The sequence below is a fragment of the Chiloscyllium punctatum genome, chromosome 6, assembly GCF_047496795.1.
Source record: "Chiloscyllium punctatum isolate Juve2018m chromosome 6, sChiPun1.3, whole genome shotgun sequence".
Taxonomy (NCBI): domain Eukaryota; kingdom Metazoa; phylum Chordata; class Chondrichthyes; order Orectolobiformes; family Hemiscylliidae; genus Chiloscyllium; species Chiloscyllium punctatum.
In genome coordinates this window covers 57,907,916-57,933,606 of record NC_092744.1, presented here as the reverse complement: position 1 = coordinate 57,933,606, position 25,691 = coordinate 57,907,916, and the positions used below count along the sequence as shown (strand labels likewise).

The window sequence follows — 25,691 nt, the reverse complement described above, 5'->3', positions numbered from 1 at the left end:
GAGGTCAACATTAATTTTCATATCTATTCTTGGCTGTGAGTGTCACTGATGAGACACTTCCAAACAATGTAACCCTCAGGACGTTGACAGTGAGGGATTTAGTGACGATAATGCTATTGAAAGTGAAGAGAAAATAGCGTCTGCATGTGGAAGATAGTCCTTAACTAGCACTTGTGTGATATAAATATGACATTTTTTTCCTTTCTCAAGCCTGAATGCTGTCCAGGTCCTGCTGCACATGGACGTGGACTGCTTCAGCATCTGAGGAATCACAAATGATACTGAATACTGCAATCAAAGTGAAGATCCGCACTGCTTATCTCATGTTTAAGGAAAGATCATTGAAGCAACTGTCAGAGCTTGGGCTGGCACACTACCTGAGGAACTCTTGCAGGGTTGCTCCAGGGCTGCGATTACTGTCCTCTGATACCCAAAATCACAACCATCTTCCTTTGTGCTAGATGTGGCTCCAACTAATGGAGAGCTTTCTGTCTGATTCAGATTGACTTCAGTTTTGCTTGCACTCCTTGATTACAAATACCTTCCGGTGTCAAACACATTCTCATTTTTTACCTCTTCAGTTCAGCTCTTTTGTGCATGTCTCTTTTATCTGCCACTCTATCATTATCATTAGGCTAGTAGACCAACCCTGGTTCAAACAAAGAATACAGCATGACGAGAGCAGCATAAACAGTACGGGATAGAGAAAGGTAAGCAATTCCATAACCAGTGCGGCAGATATGAGCTTTGCAGTCCTGTCACATCCAGTTGTGAACAGTGTTGGACAAAAAAAACTGGAGAAGAAAGCTCCATGAATCACACCATCCTCAATGATGGGTAACTTGCCACCATTAGTACAAATGTCAAGACTGCATCTATCTTCAGTCAGGAGTGCTGAGAGAATTGATCCATTTCAGCCTCCATCTGAAGTTTCTAGCATAACAGAATTCAGTCTTCAACCAATCTGATTCACTTCACATGATATCAAAAAACAGGTGGAGGTAATGGATACTGCAAAGGCTGTGGGTCCTTACAGCATTCTTCCAATAGTACTAAAGATTTGGGTTACAGAATTAGCTGTGCTCCTAGTCAAACTCTAATACAGCTACAGCACTAGCATCTACCCAACAATGTGGAAAACTTCAGTTACAACCTGTGCACAAAAAGCAGGACAAATCCAACCTGACCAATTACTAAGCCATCGGTCTATATTAATTCATCAGTGAAATGATGCAAAGGGTTGTCAGTGTGATTAAGTTACATCTGGAAAAGAATAAACTGCTCACTGACACTCAGTTTGTGTTCCATTAGGATTACTAAACTCCAGAAAAGCCTTGGTCCAAATATGGACAAAAGTGACTGACCTTGACAGCAAGGCAGCATTTGGTTGAGTATGGCATGAAGGAGCCATCATGAAACTGGAGTCCATGGAAATCAGGGGAATGTTCTCCACTGGTTGGAATCATGCTAACACAAAAGATGTTATAAGTAGCTGTTGGAAGTTGTTCATCTGAGTCCCAGGGCATATCTGTAGGAGTTTCTCAACATTAGACTTTTAAGCTCAAACATCCTCATCTGCTTGATCAATAATGTTTCCATTATAATGTCAGAATTGGGGATATTCACTGATGACAGAACAGCATTCAGTACCATTGGTGAATCCCCAGATACTGAAGGTGTTCTTGTCCACAAACAACAAGACCTGGACAACTCCGGGCTTGGGCTAATAAGAGTTGAGAGTGTGGTGCTGGAAAAGCATTTCCAGCATCTCTGATGCTGCCTAACAAGCTGTGCTTTTCCAGACCACACTCTCTACTCTTGATCTCCAGCATCTGCAGTCCTCACTTTAGCTTTGGGCTGTTAAGAGGCAAGTAACATTTGCACAACATAGGTCTGAAGCAATGATAATTTCTGACTAGAGAATCTGTTCAATGTCCTTGCAATTGCTGAGTTCCCCACGATCAACATCCTGGGGATTACAATGGCCAGAAACTGAACTGACTAGCCATAGAAATACCGTGATTGTAAGAGCAAGTCAGAGGCTTAGAATTCAGCACTGAGTAATTCACCCTGTTTCCACAATGCCTATTGACTCTCCAATATGTATAAATCCAGAATATGATGGAAAGCTCTCCACCTTCCTGAATCAATACACTTCCAGCAAGGTTCAAGTAGGTTGAAAACATCCAGAACAAAGCAACCCACTTGATTAGCATGCCATCCATCACTTCCAACATCACCTCAACACTAAGGCATGGTGGCTGCAGTGTGTTCCATCGACAAGATATAATGCAGGAATTTGACAAGGCTCCTTTGACAGCACCTTCCAAACCAACAAACTCTAACATTTAGAAAGACAAGTGCAGCAGCTGCATGGGAACACTACCATCTGCAAATTCCCCTTTAGGCTTCACATCATTCTGCCTTGGGACCATTCCTTCTCTGTCACCAGATCAAAATCCTGGATCTCGCTTTCTAACAGTACTGCCCATACCCTCCAAGGACGACAGCACTTCAAGAAGGCAGTTCATCATCATTTCTTCCAGGGCAATTAGATTTGAGCCATATCCAATGAACAAATGAAAAAAAAGGGCTTAACTACCTTCTTCTGAACTGTAACAATTCCGTGAACATCTGTGCTTATGCTTAGAACATCAGTGAATGATACGGACACATTATGCAATAATTGGAAAAACATTCAATTCTACATTACTGTCATCATCATGCAAGACACCTAATCTAATTTAAAAGTACAGGGAAAAATCTTTAAAAGCATTTGCTGTGACATTATTTTGGCAACAAACAAGTGGCGAGTTGATTAACGTAGTCAGCAGATCAATACTGCATCTGACATACATTTAAGAGTCTGTCTCAATTAATTTTTTTGAAAATAGGTGTTGTCTTATTGAGTTTAAATAATCTGAGAATTTTTAGGTTTTCTTCAATCTGATGAAAATGTTAGTGCATAAGTGGACGAATGCATGCATTCTAAAATAAAGAAAAGCATGCAACAAGAACTTAGTTTATACTCGCTCAATCATTAATCATATCATTGCGGGTGGCAGAAAAAGACCTGAATTTTCAGTTAAAAATCACACAACACCAGGTTATAGTCCAACAGGTTTAATTGGAAGCACTAGCTTTTGGAGCGCTGCTCCTTCACCAGGGGGTTGTCAACCACCTGATGGAGGAACAGAGCTCTGAAAGCTAGTGCTTCCAATTAAACCTGTTGGACTATAACATGGTGTTGTGTGATTTTTAACATTGTACACCCCAGTCCAACACTGGCATCTCCATATCCTGAATTTTCAGAGCATCTTTTATGATTACAGGAAGTCTCAAACATTGTTGAGCCAATGTGAAGTGTTGCAATTGTTGCAAATGAAGAGAAATGTGGCAGCTACTGCAAGACCCATAAACAGCAAGGTTTTGAATGATTTCAAGAAGGCTTTCGATATACTCCTTAGGACTAAAGGATCAAGCGAGAAAGCAGGAACAGGGTATTGAGTTGAATGATCAACCATGATCATATTGAATGGCAGACCATGCTTAAAGGGCTGAATGGTACAGAACGAATGAAACCGCTAAGAAAAGAAATCCCCATTCACAAATCTTTTGAAAAGTACTACTCTACAATCCCATAAAAGTGTTAATAAACATACTATTGAAATACAAATAACACTTCACATCTCTTAATTTTGTGAAAACAGTGTGACATTAACAATAAATATTACAGAAAAAGATAACCTGCGATAGTTGCATAAAGATACTAAATTAAGAAAAGCAATGGTTCCCTCCAGTTATCAAAACAAGTCTCCCATGGACTTTATCTTTTTCTGAATGTCGATTTTAATTGTGCTCTCATAGTCAATGCATTTGCTAATTTCACTGATGATATCTTTGCATTACTGATGACATCCTCTCCACCCTCTTGTGTAACACCACTGTGCTAAATGGGATACATTTCAAACAGATATAGCAACTAAAAATTGGTTATCAATTAGGTGTAGTGGGCCACTGATAGAATTGTAATCAGGTGGCAGTCAGTCAGATCAGAACGTAGAATCAGTTTGGGTGGAGATGAGGAATAGTATGGGATAGAAATTACTAGTAGAGATGATCGGCAGCTTCCCTAATTGTATACACAATGTGATATGAGATAGAGAATAAATATTGGGTGCTGGTGTTAGAAACTGAACTAGTCATGGATGATTTCAAAATATAATCTGGAAAAATACAATTGGTAATGATAATCTGGATGAGGTATTCATAGAACGCTTTCAATGGGTTCTTAGATGAGTACATTTTGGAACAGACCAGCGATATTAGACTTGAAATATACTAACATTATACTCTACCTGATAATGTTTAATGTAACAAGATTAATGACCTCAAAGTAAAGGCACCACTAAATTAGAGCAACCACACAATGATCGAATTTTATATTCAGTTTGAAAGGGACAAGAGTCGATCCAAAACTAGTATTCTAAAATTTAATAAGGACCAATATGTGGTTATGCAAGTTGAGCTAGCTGAAGTGAACTAGAATACATGGCGAGGGAATATATCAAGAAGTAATGCGAGACAATTAAGGTGATATTTCTGAAAATACAGAATGATTATTTAGATTTGCAAATGACAAAAAGATATGCAGGAAAGTATGCGCCCAAGGGGACATAAAAAGAATGCAAAAATGTGTATAAAAAATAAAACATTAGCCAGGGAATAGCACTATTCAACAAGGCATTTATGGGACTCTTGCTAGTAGTAAGAAGTTAGGAATTAGTAGTGGCATTTACCATGTGCATTATCAATAGATGGCTAACTGTCATAGGTTAAGGATTTGGTATTAAAAAAAATCCAGATATAGGTCAGCTAAGTTATTTGCTGAAGGAAATCTAGGTATATCTTGAGATTTACCATAAGAAATTCAAGCATAGATATTAGACTAATTAAACTGCTTTAAGATAAAATAAAACTAAACAGCCTTTGTTATGAAGCTGCTTTTAGCAATGAGCACTTGGCAACAATTGTAGAGAGACAAAGAATCATTGAACAAGTAGCTATTACTATAGCAAATAAATTAAGGTGGGAAATTAGAGTTGAAGTTCTTAAAGTTGCCAAGGAATTTTGCAGATATTTAGAATTAAATTAAGTTAGTTAAAACCTTGAGATACATTGTGAGTCAAGAGAAGAGGTTCAAGGAGCCAAGAAGTTCCAGGATCCTTGGAAGGACAATGCACATGTGTTGAACTTGTGTAACATGCCATACTTGACCAATGGAATGTTAAGTATAAATATTTGTTGACCAATAAACCCAGACAAGGATTTTCTTACTCTAGAATCTAGGACCTCGATTATCCGGCATTCAATTATCCGAATATCGGATTATCCAGCAAGATCCCGATGCTTGGCTAAACTATGTTATTGGCATTTGATTATTCCGAATTCAATTAACTGAACAAAAAAACTCCCCACCCGTATCCTTTGGATAATCAAGGTTCCTCTGTCATCCTGTTTCCAACATCGTGCACAATGAAAAACATCTACAAATTACATTATTTAATTGTTATTTATTACAATTAACATAAATTAAGAACATTTATTAAGGGGATTGGAACTATAACACAAACCTTTGAAATTGATTATTTCAAACTAAATTAATTCTACATTGTATTTAATACAGAAGAAAAAACCACAATTGTTTGAAAAGTACGTTAAATATACTTTCAATAGCAAATAAATGACATTACTTGAAAAATATTTGTTTATTGTACTGTGATAAAAAATAAATTTACTGAACTTTATTTTAACTTTCAATCCCAAAATCTTCCAAATGTTTCCTTCAGCCATAAACAAAAGGTAGAAAATCTTTAACATTAACGGTCTGTTATGTAAAGTCCATGTATAGTCCATCTAAAGTTGTCAATCCTGAGCCTTAAATTACCGGTTTACATGTGTATTTCTGGATCCAGTTGAATTTAAATTTGTATTGGTGGCTGCACGCTCTCGTTCCTTTGAAATTTCCATTTCAATTTTGGCTTGAATTTTCTCCCAATTAACTTCTACCTGTATAAGGTAATAAAGATAGAAAACAGTATAAGTCAAGGATTTCAATTAAATTTGATATTCTATGCAAATTCTCACCAATGCTAATTCCTGGTGGCAGTGACATAATCAGGAGTCCAAAAAGGGACACCGGAGGGCCTCTTAAAAAAAAATTAGAACTTTTCTTATTTTACAGTGCTGGCAAAAGTCTGAATGCTTCTTGGCCTCACACCAAAACCCTGGGCTATTTCCCACACCTGTGCAACATACTAAACAAATGGGAAATAACAAGCTACTTCCCTATCTGACAAGAACTTAAGAATCCTTACAGTGTGGAAACAGGCCTTTTGGCCCAACATGTCCACACTGACTCTCCAAAGAGTAACCCATTCAGATCCATTCCATATCCTATTATTCTACATCTTATCCCTAACTAACACACATAACCTACACATCCCTGAACACTATGGGCAATTTAGCTTGGTCAATTCACCTAACCAGCATATCTCTGGAATGTGGGGAAATTTGAATACCTGAAGGAAACCCATGCAGACACAGGGAGAATGTACAAACTCCACAGTCATCTGAGGCTGGGTCCCTGGCACTGTGAGGCAGCAGTGCTAACCACTGAGCCACCATGCCACAAAGAAGCGCTAATTACTTTCAACAAATAAAATGACATTTATTCACAGGCCTGGGCAAGTTATCAGAGTGCATTTACATTGTATCTACTGTAACTCAGGGTAGGGTACTCAGCCTTCATTGTTTGACAGTTGCCCCTGGAGATTTCATGGTCTTTGAGTTGACTTGAACTATACAAGTAACCTGCAGCATGTGTAAGCAAGGCAAGTGAATCACATCAAAGAGTCCTCACTGAGACACAGGATGGAAATTTAAACAGGGTGAGTTTGGTTTGGTTGCAGGGATTGCAGTGGTGATGTCCCTATCTCTGAGCCAGAAGGTCTGATTTCAAGTGTCACTTGTTTCAGAGATATCTAACAGAATCCCTGAACAGGTTGATTAGAAAATATCTAAAATTTCAGAAACTGTTTCCTGACCCAAATCCATATATTTTCATCATTAATTGAAGCTAATAGGTGAATGGGTGACTAATCCAATCCAAGGAGGTTGGTGCAACCTCAAACAGAATAATGGCATCCAAGTTCTAGACATTAATTTCTTCTGGCTGGTTTCCCTTAGTATGGATCTCGCAGGATAAGGGCTTGCAAATTCAGGATGCAAAAGTGTTCATTGTAATTTCTTTCATTTCAGGTGCAAGGCCAGAATTTCTGCATTTAATCACTACCCCGTGACCTTCCTCCAAAAAAATCAATGTCTGAAGCTGATCATTCCTCCTCACCTAAGCTGCAATTTCCAACCCCATAGCCCAACACCCACAGATCTTGATACCCAGAGGCCTCTTAACTTTCCTTTCCTGAGTCAGCTGACCTTGCCCTTGATTGATCAAACCCCAACACCCTATTTCCCACACCTCTCATTGAGTGACCAAATTGCACTAATGAACATCTCTCTGGTTGGCCACAGACTCTTAATTGTACTGGGCTTCTGATCCATGATAGCTGAAATGTGGAGTAAATCAATAGTTGCAGGCTCTCCTATGGGTCAGGCAAGCAAACAGTCTGACTGAACAGTCTAGGTCAAAAATATAACTCAGGAAGAACATGTTATGTTTAAGTATGTACAAAAACTTATTGAGGTATTGGGGAAGAAATAGGACTGAGAGAAAAACAGAAGGGACAAAGAAAATCAACTATTACATTTTCTTCTTAAGCACTCACTAATCAAGTTCTAAAGAGAAACAGAATTTATTTAGTGCTAATGCTAATATTACAACCTAAATGCACAGACTTGAATCTATTTCTGAATTATTTTGCAAGGGATATGCACTCCTTCCTCCACTATCAATGGTGTAACCTCTAATACAAAATTAGCAACCGACTGGCAAATTAGATTTAAGTTACGAATTACATTTTCCTTGATTTATAGGTAAATTACTGGTTTGCAAGTGTTCAAATTAATTGTTCTAAGAAGTTGAATGAGAACAGATCATGACAACTATATATGCCAGACCCATTTAGATGGGATCTATAAATCTGCCCTTATGTTCCAATTTGAGTTGATCAGCTCTCATCTGGAAGAATGGATATTTTCTAATCAATTTGTTCAGAGATGTTATAATACATTTGTGGGGCAGATGGGACTTAAAAATGTGTCTGGATCAGAGGTGGGAGCACTACCATTGCACCTCAGGCTCCCCTGTCCTAGAAGAATACACTTGACAACATTTGTTTTTCTAGTTACATACCCCTTCTGCATACTGTAAAAATCTCTTGCTGGTTTCTTCTTTTTGGAAATCCTTCAAAAATTTCTTCCTGTAAGCTAGGACAGTATCAACGTGGGTCTTATATTTTACAGCCAGCTCCAGCGCTCTATTTTTGGAAAGGAATGAAAAACTTGAATACAGATGACCAGTACAGGTATATGGCACATTGTACTGATAAAACCAAGTACAAATAGATATACGTAAGAATTATTTTTCTATCTTCTTTTTCAAATTCCTTTCTCAGGACTGAAAATTGGTCTATACCTACAATAGTTATTTGTAGAAAATTTTTGTTTAGATTAGATTCCCTACAGTATGGAAACAGGCCCTTCGGCCCAACAGGTCCATAACGACCCTCCGAACAGTAACCCACCATTGACTAATGCACCTAACACTATGGGCAATTTAGCATGGCCAATTCACCTGACCTTCACATCTTTGGACTGTGGGAGGAAACGGAAGCACCCGGAGGAAGCTCACGCAAACACTGGGAGAATGTGCAAACTCCAAACAGACCCGAGGCTGGAATCGAACCTGGGACCTGGTGCTGTGAGGCAGCAGTGCTAACCACTGAGCCACCGTGCCAATCAAAAGTAAAGAATATTTTCTAAATATCTTAAGAAACATGAGTTAAAGCAAAATAAATGATAACCAATGATTTATAGTTTAAATAAAGTTGGTATCTGATTCATATGTTGTGTTTGTTAATTATTCTTTAGGTGGTGATCAGGTTAGGATACAGTTGGTTGTGCTATAACACACATTTCCTCAACACAAATTGGCTTTAATGCAATTTAAGAATTTAGACCATTGTTTGCAGAACATGAATTTTCCTCACCTGTATTGGCTATGATGTGATACCGGTCCCATTGTTTAAATGGTGCCACTCTTGTGTCATTTTCTTATAACGCGAGATCTTACGAGAACAGACTATCACATTATATCAGAACTGACTTACAGAGCTCATGATGATTGGACAAAGTCATTTCTTGCCATGCTTTAATTTGAATTAATGACAACATTCTACAATATTACTTGTTGAGAATGCTGATTTGCAGCCAAAGATTTTGTCAGTTAAATAGGATGTAGGAATGAAATTGCATAAACTGACTAATTAGGAAATACTGATGTTATCTTGTGAAGAGACCCCGTGAGGATTATATGGATCAGATTTCTCAGCAATTATGGCATTATTTGAAACTTATAAATTTCATTTTATATGGAAGAAGTTGTATGTCATACAATGCTTCTGTGTGAAATAAACTATTAGAGATAACTGATATTGCTAAGAAATGAAAATATGTTTCATTAATTAAAAATTAAAAGCATTATTAAAATTTTATGACAATTACAGAATAACTAGTTGGTAAGATCTATCACTGTGAGCTCTTGTAACAAGTGAAGAACGTGTTGATCAAGATTCTACTTATTTTTCTACAAACCCTTTGGGGTAACACTGGAGTTGTTTATTCACTCGTGGTACTTGGATTTCCCTTGTTGAGCCTGCATTCATTGCCCTTTCTAAGTTGTCCTTGAGAAGGTACGGATGACCTGTTTTCTTGAGTCTCTGTAGTCCATTTGATGTAAGTACACCTGCAATGTTGTTAGGAAGGGAATTCCAAAACTTTGACTCAGTAATACTGAAGGAATGATTATATGTTTCCACGTCTGAATTGTCAGTGGTTTGGGAGAGGAACTTTCAGATGATGCCCTGTTCTTCTATATGATAGTGGTTGTGAATTTGGAAGATGCTGTCACTGGCTCCTTGGTGGATTTCTGCAGTGCATTCGTGGCTGGTAAACATTGATACCACTGAATGTTGGTGGTGGAGGGACTGGATGTTTGTTGATGTAGTTCCAATTTACCAGGCTGCTTTGTCTTGAATGGTGGTAAGCTTCTTGAGTATTGTGAGGAGTACAGAGGGATATTCCATCACACTCCTGGCTTGTGCCTTGAAGTTGGTGGCAAGGCTTCAGGGAGTGAGGAGGTGAATTACACATTACAGGATTCCTAGCCTCTGACTTGCTCTAGTAGCCACAATATTTATGTGGCTAACCTGGTTCAGTTTCTGGTCAATGGCAATGTCCAGGATGTTGATAGTCAGAGAATCAGCGAGGTTAATGCCATTCAATGTCAAAGGGCAATGGTTAGATTTTGTCTTGCCATTGCCTGGCACTTGTGACATGACTCTAGAATTCTTTATCATTGAGGACTGTTGAGGCTGCATTGCTCAGTATACTCAAAGTTGAATACACTGTATAGGTGTGATGGGGAGAAGGCAGGAAAACGGAGTTAAGGATTATTAGATCGGACATGGTACAATTGAATGGTAGAGCAGATTTTTACTTCTACATCTTATGTTCCTGCATCCTCACTCGAGTTGCTCTGAGCAGCTGACTGACTGTGTCCAAGCCTCTTGACTGGGGCATTACAGGCTGCTTTTGACTTAGAACGCTGAGCTCCCTGACTGAAGACTATATCCCCTGATGTGACTGAGTACTGCTGGCAATCATAACAAGCTTCCAATAAGTGGCACAGCAATCCAGCAGTACTGTTAGCCAGGTAGCTGTAGCTGAAGGGCAAGGTATGGCAGAGATGCTTAAGCACACAGATAAGGTTAAAGTGATTGAGCACTATGAAAGCAACTGAACAGGCTGGAGATGCAGCCTGTTTCAGTTCATGAACTGGGTTTGTGTCCCTTAGCGCAAAATGTCCTTGTTGCAGCATTATAATGATAGTTGCCACTGTGGCCCAAGATGCAGCACTGAAGTTCAGCAGTTTCTGCTAAGTGAATTGGAGTTGTACCATGAGGATTCTTACATGCTGGCACATGTTCGATGCGACAATGACTGACTTCAATGTCAAGAATTCTTAGCATCCAATTTTTTCATGGTAATAGATATGTTAGAAAACAACGTATTAACAAAGCAAGATCTGTAGTTAACGAGCAATAATCCTCACTCAATCAACAACATGTTGCTGCCTTGTGAGAATCTCACCTGAGTGAGAACCTATTTAAAAGATGGAGACACTTGCTCCCGATGTCAAGATAGGAATAGCTGGACTTTCTGTCAATAGGTCACATTTTTCACCATTGCCCACATGGCCCTTAAAAGATTCCACTCTATGCCTCTTAAAAATGAACAATTTTAGACATAAAACATTGTTATGGATTGCAAATATTAGCTGACTTAATGGTGCCTCAATAAAACATCATACTGTTAAAACTATCCACATGATTCAGTTATGTTACATGAGATGGCGCTGAGTTAAAGCCAAATGGTTTGTCTGAAGACAAATCAAAGGACAAGTATTTGGGCCAAAATAGACCATTTCTTGAGAGCTAATCACAGAAAAGCAATGAAAGACATCAGTGGACAGCCTGTTCTCGCTTCAGAGATACTGCACGAGATGGAGAGACACAGTGAATTTGCCTTAAAAATGGTGTGTTATAACTCATTAAATGTTTTAAACCATTAATAAATAAAAATAGATGAATCATTGGTTTGGCAATTCCATCCTCAATTTAGAACAAACTATTACTTACAAAGAGACAGTACAGTGAACAAATAAGACTGGCAGATATCATTGGACAAATATTTTGTTCTGACTTGATTATCACATGATTTTGGTAAATAAACAAAGAAATTATTTTAGAGCAATGATAGTATAATAATGAACATTTAGCAACACTGACCTCTAGTGTTCTCTTCTATCTATGTAGTAAGCAGTTACACACTGCACTTTTAACTGGTGCAGAACATGTTTGATTTGCTTACCTATCCCAATTGAAGAGATTAATATTTACTTGGATAGCTTGGTAAATAAGGCCCGCCTGGATTAAAATTCCCTCGGCATCCTGCACATTTCCAGTAAGTAGCAGCAGGTGTGCCATGCGTGACTCTTTTGAGGGTAAATCCTTGATAAAGTTGATGTACTGCACTTTATCAATCTATGAATTTAAAACAAAATAATTTTTTTCAATTTGAGCTAATTACCATTTGAAATAATTGCACAGAGGACAGTATCCCATCACCAAGTCACTCTTTATTTACTTATGCACAATACATTTTCTGTGGTGAGTCAGTCCCCAGAACTGAGGGGATTCTAAATCTCCTGTTTATATTGATCAGCCAAGGCTTCCCTCATTGGCCTAGGTTAGCAACCCCAATTAAGGACCTCAGAGTCAGTTAGGTCCACCTGGTCCCAATCACTACACCATTCATTTTGTATGGCAGTCCCACAGAATGACTATGGCACTTGCTCATACCAACAATGTACACAAGATATTTTTTTATATGAGAAGGCTATTGTGCTGCAGCTACAATATGGATTTCTGGCTGACTAGGAAACTTTCCTGTTCTTATCACCAGCCATAGACATATTGAAAGGTCTTAAAGATTGATAATCATCCTTTTTGGCTGGGCTATAATGCATCTTCTAAGGCCATTTAATCTGTGGTGAGGAAGGAAACCAGAGATTCCGGCCAAGTGGTAAGGTTGCCTCAAAACATCTCTGCAATGTATTTATTTTTTGTTTTGTTTAATGGAAGATTTTGAACTTCATTTTTCATTTACATGCATTTACAAAGTTTATTTCTACAAAACAACCTTAGAAACACTGGAGTAAGTCATTTAGCCTCTCAACTCTATTCCATTATTCAAAGGTTTGTTCATATTCCTTAAAATCTGCACATGGATGACATTGCTACTTTCTGCTTAGATCCTGCAAGGGAGAAGGAATCATGCCCAGTTCCTTTCTCACCTTGGTGATATGCTCCTCCCAAATTTTTGTGCATGCCCTGTCCCCTCTCAACCATATTCCCAGCACCTTCAGGTAATCTGTCCTGATGGTGAGAAGATAAAGGATGGGTTAACCCAGTTTCCAAACAACGTGGTCGTGGCCTAGCCCTGATTGCAGACTCATGAGCATCTGCTATCAGTCTGAACTGGCCTCTGCAGCCAAGGTAAATCGGGGCTAGGCCAAGACCATGATCTTTGGGAACTGGGTTAACAGATCCTTTATCTTCCTCACCACCAGGCAGAATATTTGAAGGTGCTGGAAATATAGTTCAGAGGGGACTGGGCATGCGCAAAAATTTGGGAGAAGCATTTTGCCAAGGTGAGATAGGAACTGGGCAATACTCCTTCTCCATTATGGGGTACTGTCAATGTTTCTGCATGTGGCTCAGATCTGGCCCATTCCCTGAACCTGCGCCTTTACAGTCATCCAATTTATATTCCATTTCAACAGGAGGTCAAAAATGGACTATGCCCACAGGGACATTATGTACAAAGCTTTGGAGAAGGATGGCAAGATGTACCTACATCGCTGTCATCTGATGGCCATCTTTGTGTGTGGCTGCATCAAGCTGTGTGTAGGCTGTCAATATGGAAACACCAAGTGTTACTACGTACTGAGGTTGTACTTGTCTCCGGTGTTACAAAGGATGGGTCTGGCCTCTGAATCACCTGTCCTTAATGGAAAAGTTTGTAAAGAAAACATCTTTAACTACATAATCATTAGGAAATGGTCAGTACGTAGTGTCCTCAAGACCCTGTGGGAAAAGGACAACATGGATCCTGTCACATGATTCCTTGAGCAGACCTCAATGCCAGAAGCTTCCAACAAGCACCAAAATGTAGCTTGGCTGGTAGATCCTTCATGTATGTCTGGTCTCTGTGTGCCACTGCACACTGTCCTCAAAGCAACTGTGCTGGTGAAGGGACTGTCACTCATCTCCTTCCAGAAAGTGCCTTTGTCAAGAAGGCCTAAAGAGTCTGTGACACAGGACTCCGTGCTACACAGGCTGTTCCTGGAATGCACACCGAGACAAACATTGACTGCGCCTGAAGGACCATCAAATCAATGAAAGATGCTCATTAGTCTGCTTGAAACCTGTTGGTCTTCCAGTGTAAATGTCGACCCTGATCAAATGTTGCAGATTGGCCCATTCCAAGGTCCAGGACTATGCACTGAGGGGCGCAACAAAGTTTGAGGCAGCTGCCACCAAGGCACATCTTTCTGCCAAAGTTAAATAATGGCCAATTCAGTTATCAGACCTTTTCTTGGCCTCAAAATGTTTTTGCAACTGCAGGGAATGTTACATTTTGTTTTCTTTATATACAAAGGCTGTACAGAACTTCATTAGTACCTGTGTATGTACATAAAGTTAATTTTGGAAGAATGAAGTATATTTTTGCAATAAAAATAAACAAAAATCTTTTTGATCCAAGACTTAAAAATTTCAATTGATACAGCATCAATTACCATTTGTCGAACTCCAAACCACTGCCATCATTTGTGTTTCAACATCTTTCTTAATGTTACTCCTCAAAGGTCTTAGAATTTTTAGACATTCCTCCTAACTGTTGACTCTGAAATCCGTGTTCCCCTTGACATCTTAAAACGTTCAATCAAATCACACTTTAATCTTCTGCAAAGCACAATGCTAATGCAATCTCTCCTTGAGATAACACTTGGAGTCTAGGTATCATCTCGCAATCATTCTATCTTTCCTCACATGTACTGTTCAGAAATGCTAAAAGTATTCCAGGAGCAGTCTAACTTTGTTGTGTTGAGCATGACTTGTATAAAAGTCAGCATTCCATCAGCTCTTTTGATTATTCTTGTATCTGTCGATTTAATTAATGATGTGTTTCTTTGGACCTCCACTGCTCCTACCTTTCTGTTTAGAATGTACTCTGTTCTATCCATTTTAGGTGAAAAGTGGGTGATTTCAGGTTTGCCTGTTATCTTAAATGTATTGTTATTATATATTTAATAAAGAAGGTTATTCTGTCTTACAACGTGGCTTCCAGAAGGCACATGACTTCTCTAGCCAAAAGGTAATGAGCTGAAAGCAAATAATCAGATTATCTGATTTTAAGAATAATCCAGAAAATATCATTAAATAATTGCCAGAGTTGCATTTATATCAGAATTTTTTTAACCAGTTTTTCAACCAGTTGTATCATTTTCAAAATTAAGTATCCCCCATATTGTAATAACATTTTTGATGCTATTTTTATGAAAAGAGGTTTTCATGAGTCTTCAGGGATTTTGAAACAATTGCCACAATATGGAGGAGTCAACTGGTAGAATTGTCATTAATTAGGGGGAGATGGTGAGGTGGTAATGACACTAGCTTAATGAGGCTTACGCTTTGGGGACACCGGTTCAAACCTCACCATGGTTGCTGGTGAAACTTGAATTAAGTGGGCGGCACGGTGGCACAGTGGTTAGCACTGCTGCCTCACAGCGCCGGAGACCCGGGTTCAATTCCTGCCTCAGGCGACTGACTGTGTGGAGTTTGCACGTTCTCCCTGTGTCTGCGTGGGTTTCCTCCGGGTGCTCCGGTTTCCTCCCACAGTCCAAAGATGTGCAGGTCAGGTGAATTGGCCATGCTAAATTGCCCGTAGTGTTAGGTAAGGGGTAGATGTAGATGTAGGGGTATGGGTGGGTTACGCTTTGGCGGGGCGGAGTGGACTTGTTGGGCCGAAGGGCCTGTTTCCACACTGTAAGTAATCTAATCTAATCTAAATTGTGGCAACAGCTTCCTGGTACCTAACCACAATCTTTGAAAGGCACGGAAAATCTACTTTTGATTCTATGAACATAAAAATGCAAACCTGTATTACACTGGAAGGATTAATCACAAAGATGTGATTTAAAAAGAAAAAAACAATTAATTAAATACCTCGCCAATTGCTGCATAAGCAACCTCCGCTGTCATTAGATCTTTGTGTGCAATTGCCATGGCAGCAAGGCATGACCACATTGCTTGTTCCTGTTTGTGGAAAGAAAAATAGCATTAGGCTTAGTTCACACACATTGAAAATATTTTGGGTTGTAATTTTGAACTAGATTAACAACTTTTTTCATAGGATTATATTGTGCTTCTATGTTTTTGTTCATGATTATTATTCACACAGGTCTTCATAATGATCATGCAGATTCACCACAAATGTCTATGCCCTTTATATATTTTCAAACTAATTGGTACCCATAGAGTCTTAACTTTCTCACTGTAAAATGAAAATTTGGCGTTAATTGTTCTCATATGCTGGATTTTTAAAAGGCAGTTTTTAACCTGAAAACAGACCATTGATTGAAATGTAAGTGGCTAAAACTAATTCGCAACTGTGAAACCCTATTCTACCCCACAGAGATGCAAAGTCTACGGAGATGCCAATACGCACAATGGCATCCATGGAGGTATAAACAGCTTCTTCCAATCTTACCAAGAGATGAATCATTCAAGACTTAAAGCCTACAACAATGCCAAATATAAGCCTCAGACACTGATTAACAGCTTTCTATTGGGATTCACACATGATTTATTTGAATTGTTATTGATTAAGGTGGAGAGAGATTTTATTTCCTATCTCTTTGTCAATATTAATGCTGGATTTGGAATTACAGACAGAGATTGATATTGCTGCAACATGGTGGCTGTGTTGTCTCTCTCTCTCTCACTTCCATTTTACATCCAAATTCTGATCATTGTTTTGTGGCAAGAAAGTGTCTATATACCTATAGCAGACAGAGAATTTCCAATAAAAAGGTGGTGGATTTTCTACAACAATGGTTCTAGGAGCAAAGGGAATATATATTAGCTCCAGTTAAAAAAACAATTGCATCTGTAAGAACTAAATCATCTGAATGCAATCAGTGAATCTGTTTTTGCCTATATATTTATTTGATCTGCACCTTACCCAAATTTAACATTCAATATTGTGTAAAGTTGTATCTCTTTTTACATGCTTGTATGCAATAGTGGGAAGCAGAATATATTTGTAGTTTTTTAAAGAAACGTTCTAAATGTTTTTACCTGTGTAGCTTTAGCAATGAAACTAACATAAGAGCTGTTTGGGATTAATTATTTTAGTGAACATAAAGTCAGGACAATCCAGCATCCTTCTTAACAAATCAAAACATATGCTGCAATCAAATGGGGAATGGAACAAGAGTAAAATATTCAATCCCTTTTCATCTGGTCATAACAATTGAAGTTGAAGCATAATAGTAAAGCATTTATTAAAATGATTTTATATCTCACCAATATTTTTCTCCTCTCCTTCCTCCAAACCCCTCTATGATACTGACACCTTATAGCAAATTAAAGTTTGTTCCACAATTAAGTAGATTGTACTTTACTTGTGAATAGCAACAAGTGTTCTACAATAGGAACATTAACTATTTAAAGTTATACCCATGAAATATGGGTTGCAGCATGGATGACTGGTAAGTAGTCAGGAGTCTGAACCCCAGCATATGTTTTCCACCTTGGCATTCAAGTATCAACTGTGGGATCCTTTTCACTCCACTGATTATCTTTGAGTAATTCAGCACTATTTACTATTGGTTACATATTTGCTGGTCTGTTGGCTCATCCGTACAGTGGATAATTTTGTTGAGTTATTGGGAAAGCTACACTGCTATTCAGCACCCAATCACAACTCCTCAGATACTGAAGTAGTCCATGTCCAAAATGTTACAAGACCTGACAATATCCAGGTTTGGGCTGAAAAGTGACAAGTAACATTTGCACCATACAAATGCCATGCAATGAGCATCTCCAATAAGAGACAATCCACCCACTGCCCTATAATATTTCCCACCACCAACATCCTGGGGGGATATCATTGACCAGAAACTGAACTAGACTTGCTGTAAAAATAAAGTGGCTACAACGGCGGACCAGAGGCTAGGAATACTGCAGTATGTAACTAATCTCCTGACTCCCCAAAGTCTGTCCACCATCTATAAGGCACAAGTCAGAAGTGTAAAGGATTACTCCTCACTTACCTGGTTGAGTGCAGCTCCATAACCTTGACACCATCCCACTTGATTGGTACCACACCTACAAACATTCAGTCCCTCCACCACTGATGCTCTGCAGCAGCAGTATGTACCATTCATAAGATGCATTGAAGAAATTTGCCAAAGACCCTGAGAAAGCACCTTCCAAACCCATGATCACTTCCACCTAGAAGGACAAGGGCAGTAGATAGATTGGAACACCACCACCTGCAAGTTCTCCTCCAAACCTCTCACCATCCTGCCTGGAAATATATCACTGTTCCTTGACTGTTGTTGGGTCAAAATCCTGGAATTTAATCCCTACCAACATCGCAGATCTACCTATTGTACATGGTCTATAGTGGTTAAAGAAGGCAGTTCACCACCACCTTCTCAAGGGCAACTAGGCAAGGGTAATAAATGCTCTTCTAGCCAGAATACCCATATCCACAAATGAATCTGAAAAAGCCAAGTTAAAAATAACACAACACCAGATTATAATCAAACAGATTTATTTAGAGGTTTCGGAGAGCTGCTCCTTCGTCAGGTTGTTAGTCCAACTGAAAAAGGAGCAGCGCTCTGAAAGCTTGTACTTCCAAATAAACCTGTTGGATTATAACCTGGTGTTGTGTGATTTTTCACTTTGTCCACCCCAGTCCAACACTGGCACCTTCACATCCTGAAAAAGCAAGTAATGGACATAACATTTTCCATCACAGAAATACATTTATGGAGTTCAACTTCTTATTCTAAAATTAATTACCTATAACCATGCATATAATAAATTCACACCAACATAATTACCCTTAAGACTAATATAATCTTATTTTGTGGTTGATCTGAGCACTAATTTTGTCTTCCTTCTACTGTTGGATAATACTGATTGCTTCAGGAAATCCTGCATGGTTATAGGTCGGAGACAAGCTGATTTGATAACTACACTGCAGCAATGCTATATCATATTCCTGCTTCAGCAGACGTTGGAGCAAATTCTTAAACATCTGCTATAAATAGATGAGTTGTATGTATGTGTGAGACACATTTTTTTGGGAGTTCTACTAGAGGTTTCTGATATGGAGTGTGATATATCAAAATGATTGTCATGACCTCTTGAGTTTATTAGGCTTATTAAAATTCAGCTACCATAATCCTTCAAGTAAAAGGACTGCAAAGCCCATTTTGGTACAATAGTACAGGGCTTTATTGGTGCTTTCCGATGGGTGTGATACACCAAACCGATTTCCACAAGTTCCTACATTGATTAGACCAATGAAAATTTAGCTACCAAAATCCCTTGATTGAAAAGAACTTTGTTTGTGTCAATTTCTTAGCACTGCATTAGCTACTTCTATACTGAAATTGGAACAGTGCCAAATGCAATAATGATTTAGGGGAGAAGAGTTACAACAATTCGGAAATTATAATAAGCGTAGAAGGCTGGGAAAGGAGTGCACAATTTGCTTCTCCCAATTGAGGGCTCCTTTCCATTAACATTTCAAGAAACACGGGCATACTTGAAGTCTTCTTCCAAATGGCCCATGGGGAAAGTTCTAGAAGGTGTAGGAATATCTATGGCAACAATCTGGGACTGTACAGCACTACTGCTGCTTCTGCTGCAACAACCTGATCTTCCTGTTATGTGTGGATCATCTGGCATTTTTTTAAGTGGCTTGTACTTCACTGTGCCCTTCATAAGAAATGTTTTCAGCGCAGCATCACTGGATACTAATTATGCTAAATGATAATCTCAGAAAGCAATCTCTGATAGCCATATGATCAACGGTACTAACAGCTCCCATTCAAAGTAAAAATCAACACCACAACTTTGGTCTAATGGTCCAATAGGTCAACTAGTATTTATAAAGAACAGTTGATAATTTGCTACATTTAGTCCACAGAAGAAATGCTTACCGAAGAAAAATTATTTGGAACAATAATGTAACAATCCTGGTGATAGTGCCACCACTTTCTCTCTATGTAAGCATGGCAGTGCCTATATATTCACTTTACCAGCATACATCAATCATTGAAATCTTAACTGAAATGGCTCTTTAATAATCCCCACTTGCTCAAAATTCAAGCAGGTTTCAGTTTCGCAACTGGAATTATATCGAATTATACAAATAACCATTAAACATAAAAGGAAATAAGATTTTCAAATCTTCACGTAGATAAGCCACGAGAAAGACAGAATTCTGTATACAGTTCCCAGTGGTTTAAATGGTTGAATTAAGTGTTGTATGAGGTGTATGAGAGGAGGGCTGACCTTGTGCCATTCCATGGCACCATTCCACAGGTGAATTTTACAGTATGTCTGCAAGAAGCAGCACCTAGGTTTCAAGCTATTACTGACCATTCAAGCCCTACTTGTGCAAACCTCTGGTTGTTGCAGCTATGTGGTAGCAAGGCCCTAAATTCTTTTTCTGTTGACTCAGAATTGGAGAACACAAGACCCCACAGGTAGACGTTTTAGGGTGCCACTATTGTGGTACTGTGGGCTTTTAATCTAGTATGTTTTCTTTCACACAATACCATGTACAGCATGTAATGTACAGAGTATTTTTGTAGGATTTTCTACCCCAGTAAACAAACTTGCAGCTATCACACAGAGGATAATAATGCTGCCTCCTCTGAGGAGTCTTCATTAGGTCAACTAGTAAAACAAGAAAATTTCATCTTAATTTGCAGATGCTGGAGTGATAATGCCAGCAAGGGGGCATGGAACATGTCTAAGTAGTTTGATTTACTCGTCATGTTTCACTGTGTCTTCTTCTTCCAAATATCAATTCGGTGTATGAAAATAACTGCTGTCGAGTGCAGTAATAAGCAGACAGATCAGATGATTGCATGGCTGGAGAAATGGTGTACCAGAGAGGTCTATATTATGACGTTTCTGAGGAAAGTGGGACCTGTACAAGCCTGACGGGTTGCACTTGGACAGAGCTGGGACAAATATCCTCGCAGTTTTTTGCTAGCTTTGTTGGAGTGTCATACAGCATGGATACAAATCCTTTGGTCCAACCAGTCCACACTGACCATAATTCCAAACTAAACTAGTCCCACCTGCCTGCACTTGGCCCATATCCCACCAAACATTTCTTATTCATGCACTTATCTAAATGTCTTTTAAACATTGTAACTGTATAAAAGAGGCAGGGTAACAGTATTGGTTAAAGAACCCATTGCAGTTGTAAGAAGGAATGATATACTAAACAGGTTAACAAATGAGGCATTATGAGTTGAGTTTAGGAATAAAAAAGAGGCAGTCACACCACTAGCAGTATACCACAAAACCCCAAATTGTGAGAGGGAGATAGAAAATCATATATGTAGACAGATGTCTGCCTGTAGGAATAAGAGGGCAATAACAGTAGAAGGCTTTAACTGTCCCAATATAAACTGAGTTCTAAACAATATAAGGGCGATTGAGGGTGAAAGGTTCATATACTGCATCCAGAAATTTTTAAAAAGACAATAAATGACAAGCCCAATGACAGGAGATACAATTCTGGATTTAGTTTGAGAAATAAAGATGGGCCAGTGGGTGAAGTGATGTTGGGGCGACCATATCAGAGATAGTGATCTCATTTCAGTTAGATTTAGTGTTATTATGGAAAAGGACACAGATAAATCAGGAGTAAAAGTTTTAACCGAGGGAAGGAAAATTTTACAAAACCAAGAAGTGATTTGGCAAAGGTGGACTAAACAGGACTGCTAAAGGATAAATCAGTGGGAGGCACTAAAACGTGAGATCCTTCAGGCACAAAGAAGACATGCCCCTCCAAACATAAGAATGGTACTGCCAAATCAAGACTCCCCTATAGTTGACTAGAAAGTATAGGGGAAGATTAAACAGAAAAGGAAGCTTATGATAATCATAAAAAACTCAACATTGCAGATAGCCAAGAGCATAAAAGTGCAGGGATCAAATAAAAAAAGAAAAAAGGAACTCAAAGAGAAGACATGAAAATATATTAGCAAGCAAGACACAATAAAACCAAAAGATGTTTTACCAGTATATAAAGAGCGAAAGGATAGTAAAGGTAAAAGTGGGTATTATCAGAAATGAAAGTGGGAACTTGTGTGAGAACCTGTGGAGGGTCTGAGAAGAATTTTAAATGAACTTTTTGTCTCTATATTCACAAAGAAGAGGGATAATATGGATATAGTAATCCACGAGGAGCAGTGTGAAATATTCAAAATAATCGTAACACGAGAGGAAGTGTTAGAGGAGTTAGAATTCTTGAACATGGATAAGTCGACAGGCCGGATGGATTGTTCCCAAGGATGTTGAAAGAGGATAGGGAGGAAAGAGCAGATGCAGTGTCAGAGGACTGGAGGAAAACAAAAGTGGTTTGCTGTTTAAAAAGGAATCAAAAGCAAATCCAAATCAATTACAGGTTAGTTAGTCTTACTTTGGTAATGGGGATAAAGGAAGGCCATGCCTTACAAATTTGATTGAATTCTTTCAGGAAGTGACAAGGAGGATTAATGAGAGTTGTACAATGATCGTGGTCGATATTGATTTTATTAGGGCATTTTGACAAGGTCCCATGTGGCAGACTGGTCAAAAACATAAAAGCCCATGGGATACAGGATAATGTGTCAAATTGGATCCAAAGTTAGCTTAATAACAGCAAACAAAAGGCAATGATTGATGGTTGCCCTTTCAAATGGAAAACTGTTTCAAGCAGTTTTCCACAAGACTGGTGTTGGGACCCGTGCCGTTTCTTTCATACATTAATGATGTGGACTCAAATATGAGGGCACCTTTGTGAAATTTGCAGACGACACAAAAATGGGCCATGTAGTGGATAGTGTAAAAGATAACTGTAAGCTCCAAAATGTTATAGATGGGTTGGAGGAGTGAGCAGGTAAGTGGCAGATGGAGTTCAACTCTGATAAGTGTAAGGTCATATATTTAGGGAGGTCAATCAGTAAAAGGGCTTACACAATAAATGGAAATATACTGAGAGGGGTAGATGAAGTGAGAGGACTTTGCATACAAGTGCACAGGTCCCTAAGGGAACAGTACAGATAAATAAGGTTGTAAGGGTGGCATATGGAGTGTTCTCCTTCATTAACAGAGGTACAGAATAAAGTAAGATATAATGATAAAATTATATAAGGCATTGATGAGGCCACAACTCAAATGCTGTGTGTAGTTCTGGTCACCACATTACAGGAAGGATGTAATTGCTCTGGACAGAGATCAAGAAGATTTACTAGAATGTTGCCAGGGCTGGAGAATTGTAGCTATGAGGACAGATTGGAGAGGTTGGGGTTGTTTTTGTTGGAACAGAGGAGGCTGAGGGGTGGCATGATTGCAGTTTGTGGAACTGTAAGGAGGAGAGATAGAGTAGACAGGAGGAACCTGTTTTCTTTAGCGGACAGTTCAAAAAAACCAGGGGTTATAGATTCAAGCTAAGTGGCAGAAAGATTGGAGGAGATGTGAGGAAAAACTATTTTATGCAGAAGGTGTGGGTGTCTTGAATTCACCTGAATTGGTACTGAAAACAGAGACCCTAAACTCTTTAAAAAAGTGCTGGGATTTGCACCTTAAGTAGTGTAAGTTGCAAAGCTATGGGCTGTGTGCAAGAAGATGGGATTAGAAAGAACATTTGGGAGTCTTTGGATCAGCATGGACAAGATGCACCAAATAGTTCCCTTCTGTGCTGCGTTACTTTTATGATTCTATAGTTCAAACTGGCAACTACTAGCATAAAATATTTCCAAAAGCATAAATGGCTACAGACTACAGATAAATTACAACCAAGTGACTAGAAAAGATCTCAAGACATCTATCTTTAATGTCTGTAGATTATTTAAAAGACTTTCGACCTGAAGGTCTGCCTGTGACAAGTTTCCCCAGTATTGTGGGGATTTGGCATATGTCAGCCACCAGATGAAGCAGCATTCGTCCCTGTTTCCTTTTGCATGTAAAAAAAAAGATGCAGGCTATTTCAGTTTGGAGTTCCACTTACTTTCCCCATTCCTGTTTGGGAAATGGAGGTGGGCTGCTAGCTAAATTCAACAGACTCTTTTAACCGACCAGTGTATTCTATCTGCACTCAAGATTAGGGGAAATCGGATGTTAAAAAAATGGCTATATGATCTTATTTTGACTATCGTCATTATACATCTCTCAAATGTTAAAAATTCAATCCACCGTTTGAATCTCTAAATAAATAGGCCCAATGTGGAGCTAAATTAACTTGATTTGTGTCACAGGTACCTTACTTGACCTCATAATTTAAATTAAATTCCCTTTAAAACCCTCTGTGCAGTCATTGCTTCAGTTGTTAAATATTACTGTTGTGAAGTGTGGCAGATTTTCAGCAAAATATTTCTTAGCAAACATTTTTTTAAAAATTACTATTTTGCAACATTACAAAGGAGTCAATGCACAAAGCTACTCTCAGAAAACCAGCTACATTAAGCTTTCAACAGCTCTAAAGACTAGCTAATGATTACTGGAGTTATTCTGTCAGTTGACTAATTTTCTCAATAACCACTGATCCTATCTCCATTAAAAATAATCTAGTTTTACTACAGATCTATTAGCTACATCCAAGAAATATAGTTGACGCTGACATTTTGGTCAAATAAACAAACCAAAAAAAAACATAATTAACAGGGATATAAAACTCATTATGCTGGCGTCTCTGTCAGATGGGGGTCTATTATTCTGTCTGCATTCTATAGTTTGAAATTATTAGTGTCCAATTTTAGAGTGGATAGAACTCCAAAAATGTTACAAAAAGTAAAATTATGCTAACAGTTTATGTATTTCCCCTTATTATCTATCATCAGATTTTATTTGAGTGAAGAGAAGACCATAAAAGGATTGCAGTATTTGTAAGTTACTTACATTGTGTAGAATGTAAACAAACCAAAATACATTTGTTCAGTTGTTGTCTTCCTAGTGCATGACTTCACAGGAACATAATCAGCTAGTTCAGCATACACATTTAGTGTAATAAGAAAAAGCTGAACTTAAAAGTCAACATTTAATACCAATTAAATAGGCAGTGGAAGACATTCTTCTTCGTCACTTGTGAGGTTATCCAATTAGGTGTAGCACATGCCCTCAGTAAATCCTGTTCAATTATCATTGCAATGGTTTCACAGTCTTACAAAAAGTAGATAAACTTTCTTGGGGAGGGTAGGAGGTATGTGTTTTTAACTAGCTGTCTGACATATAGGGGGTGGTAGTGGACTGAAGCACTGGCTCAGTGCTTCCTTATGTGGTGCACCAACCGTTGCCAAATTCATGGGGGCTTCTGCAAGGCATCAAGAGAATCAGGCTGTCTCAGGTTGTAGTTTTGAAATGTAAAGTGAACTCCTAAGATATACACAAGATCACGGCTATAATTTTAATGGGCAGTCTGAGGAGATCATTGTGGTATACAATTTTACTGTACAGTAAAGGGGATCTGTAAAGGTAAATTTACAGTAATTTAGCAGGCCCTACTTGCTTGCTGACAAGGATGAC

General features: G+C 38.6%; 1 protein-coding gene across 8 annotated transcripts in view; it reads right to left on the bottom strand.

Annotated features, from left to right (window-relative positions):
- Positions 1-5,621: 5,621 nt before the first annotated feature.
- ift80 (intraflagellar transport 80 homolog (Chlamydomonas)) overlaps positions 5,622-25,691 on the bottom strand; it is a 229,393-nt gene continuing 209,323 nt past the window's right edge. For 7 of the 8 annotated variants that reach the window (XM_072572721.1, XM_072572724.1, XM_072572725.1 and 4 more), the window contains 4 exons: positions 16,092-16,181; positions 12,172-12,344; positions 8,375-8,498; positions 5,623-6,069 (listed from right to left, as the gene is read on the bottom strand). In XM_072572721.1, coding sequence (XP_072428822.1) covers positions 5,944-6,069; positions 8,375-8,498; positions 12,172-12,344; positions 16,092-16,181 — 513 coding nt within the window. In that variant the 3' untranslated portion in view covers positions 5,623-5,943. Of the gene's footprint in view, positions 6,070-8,374; positions 8,499-12,171; positions 12,345-16,091; positions 16,182-25,691 lie in introns of all 8 variants that reach the window. The other variant, XM_072572726.1, reaches the window with a different exon arrangement.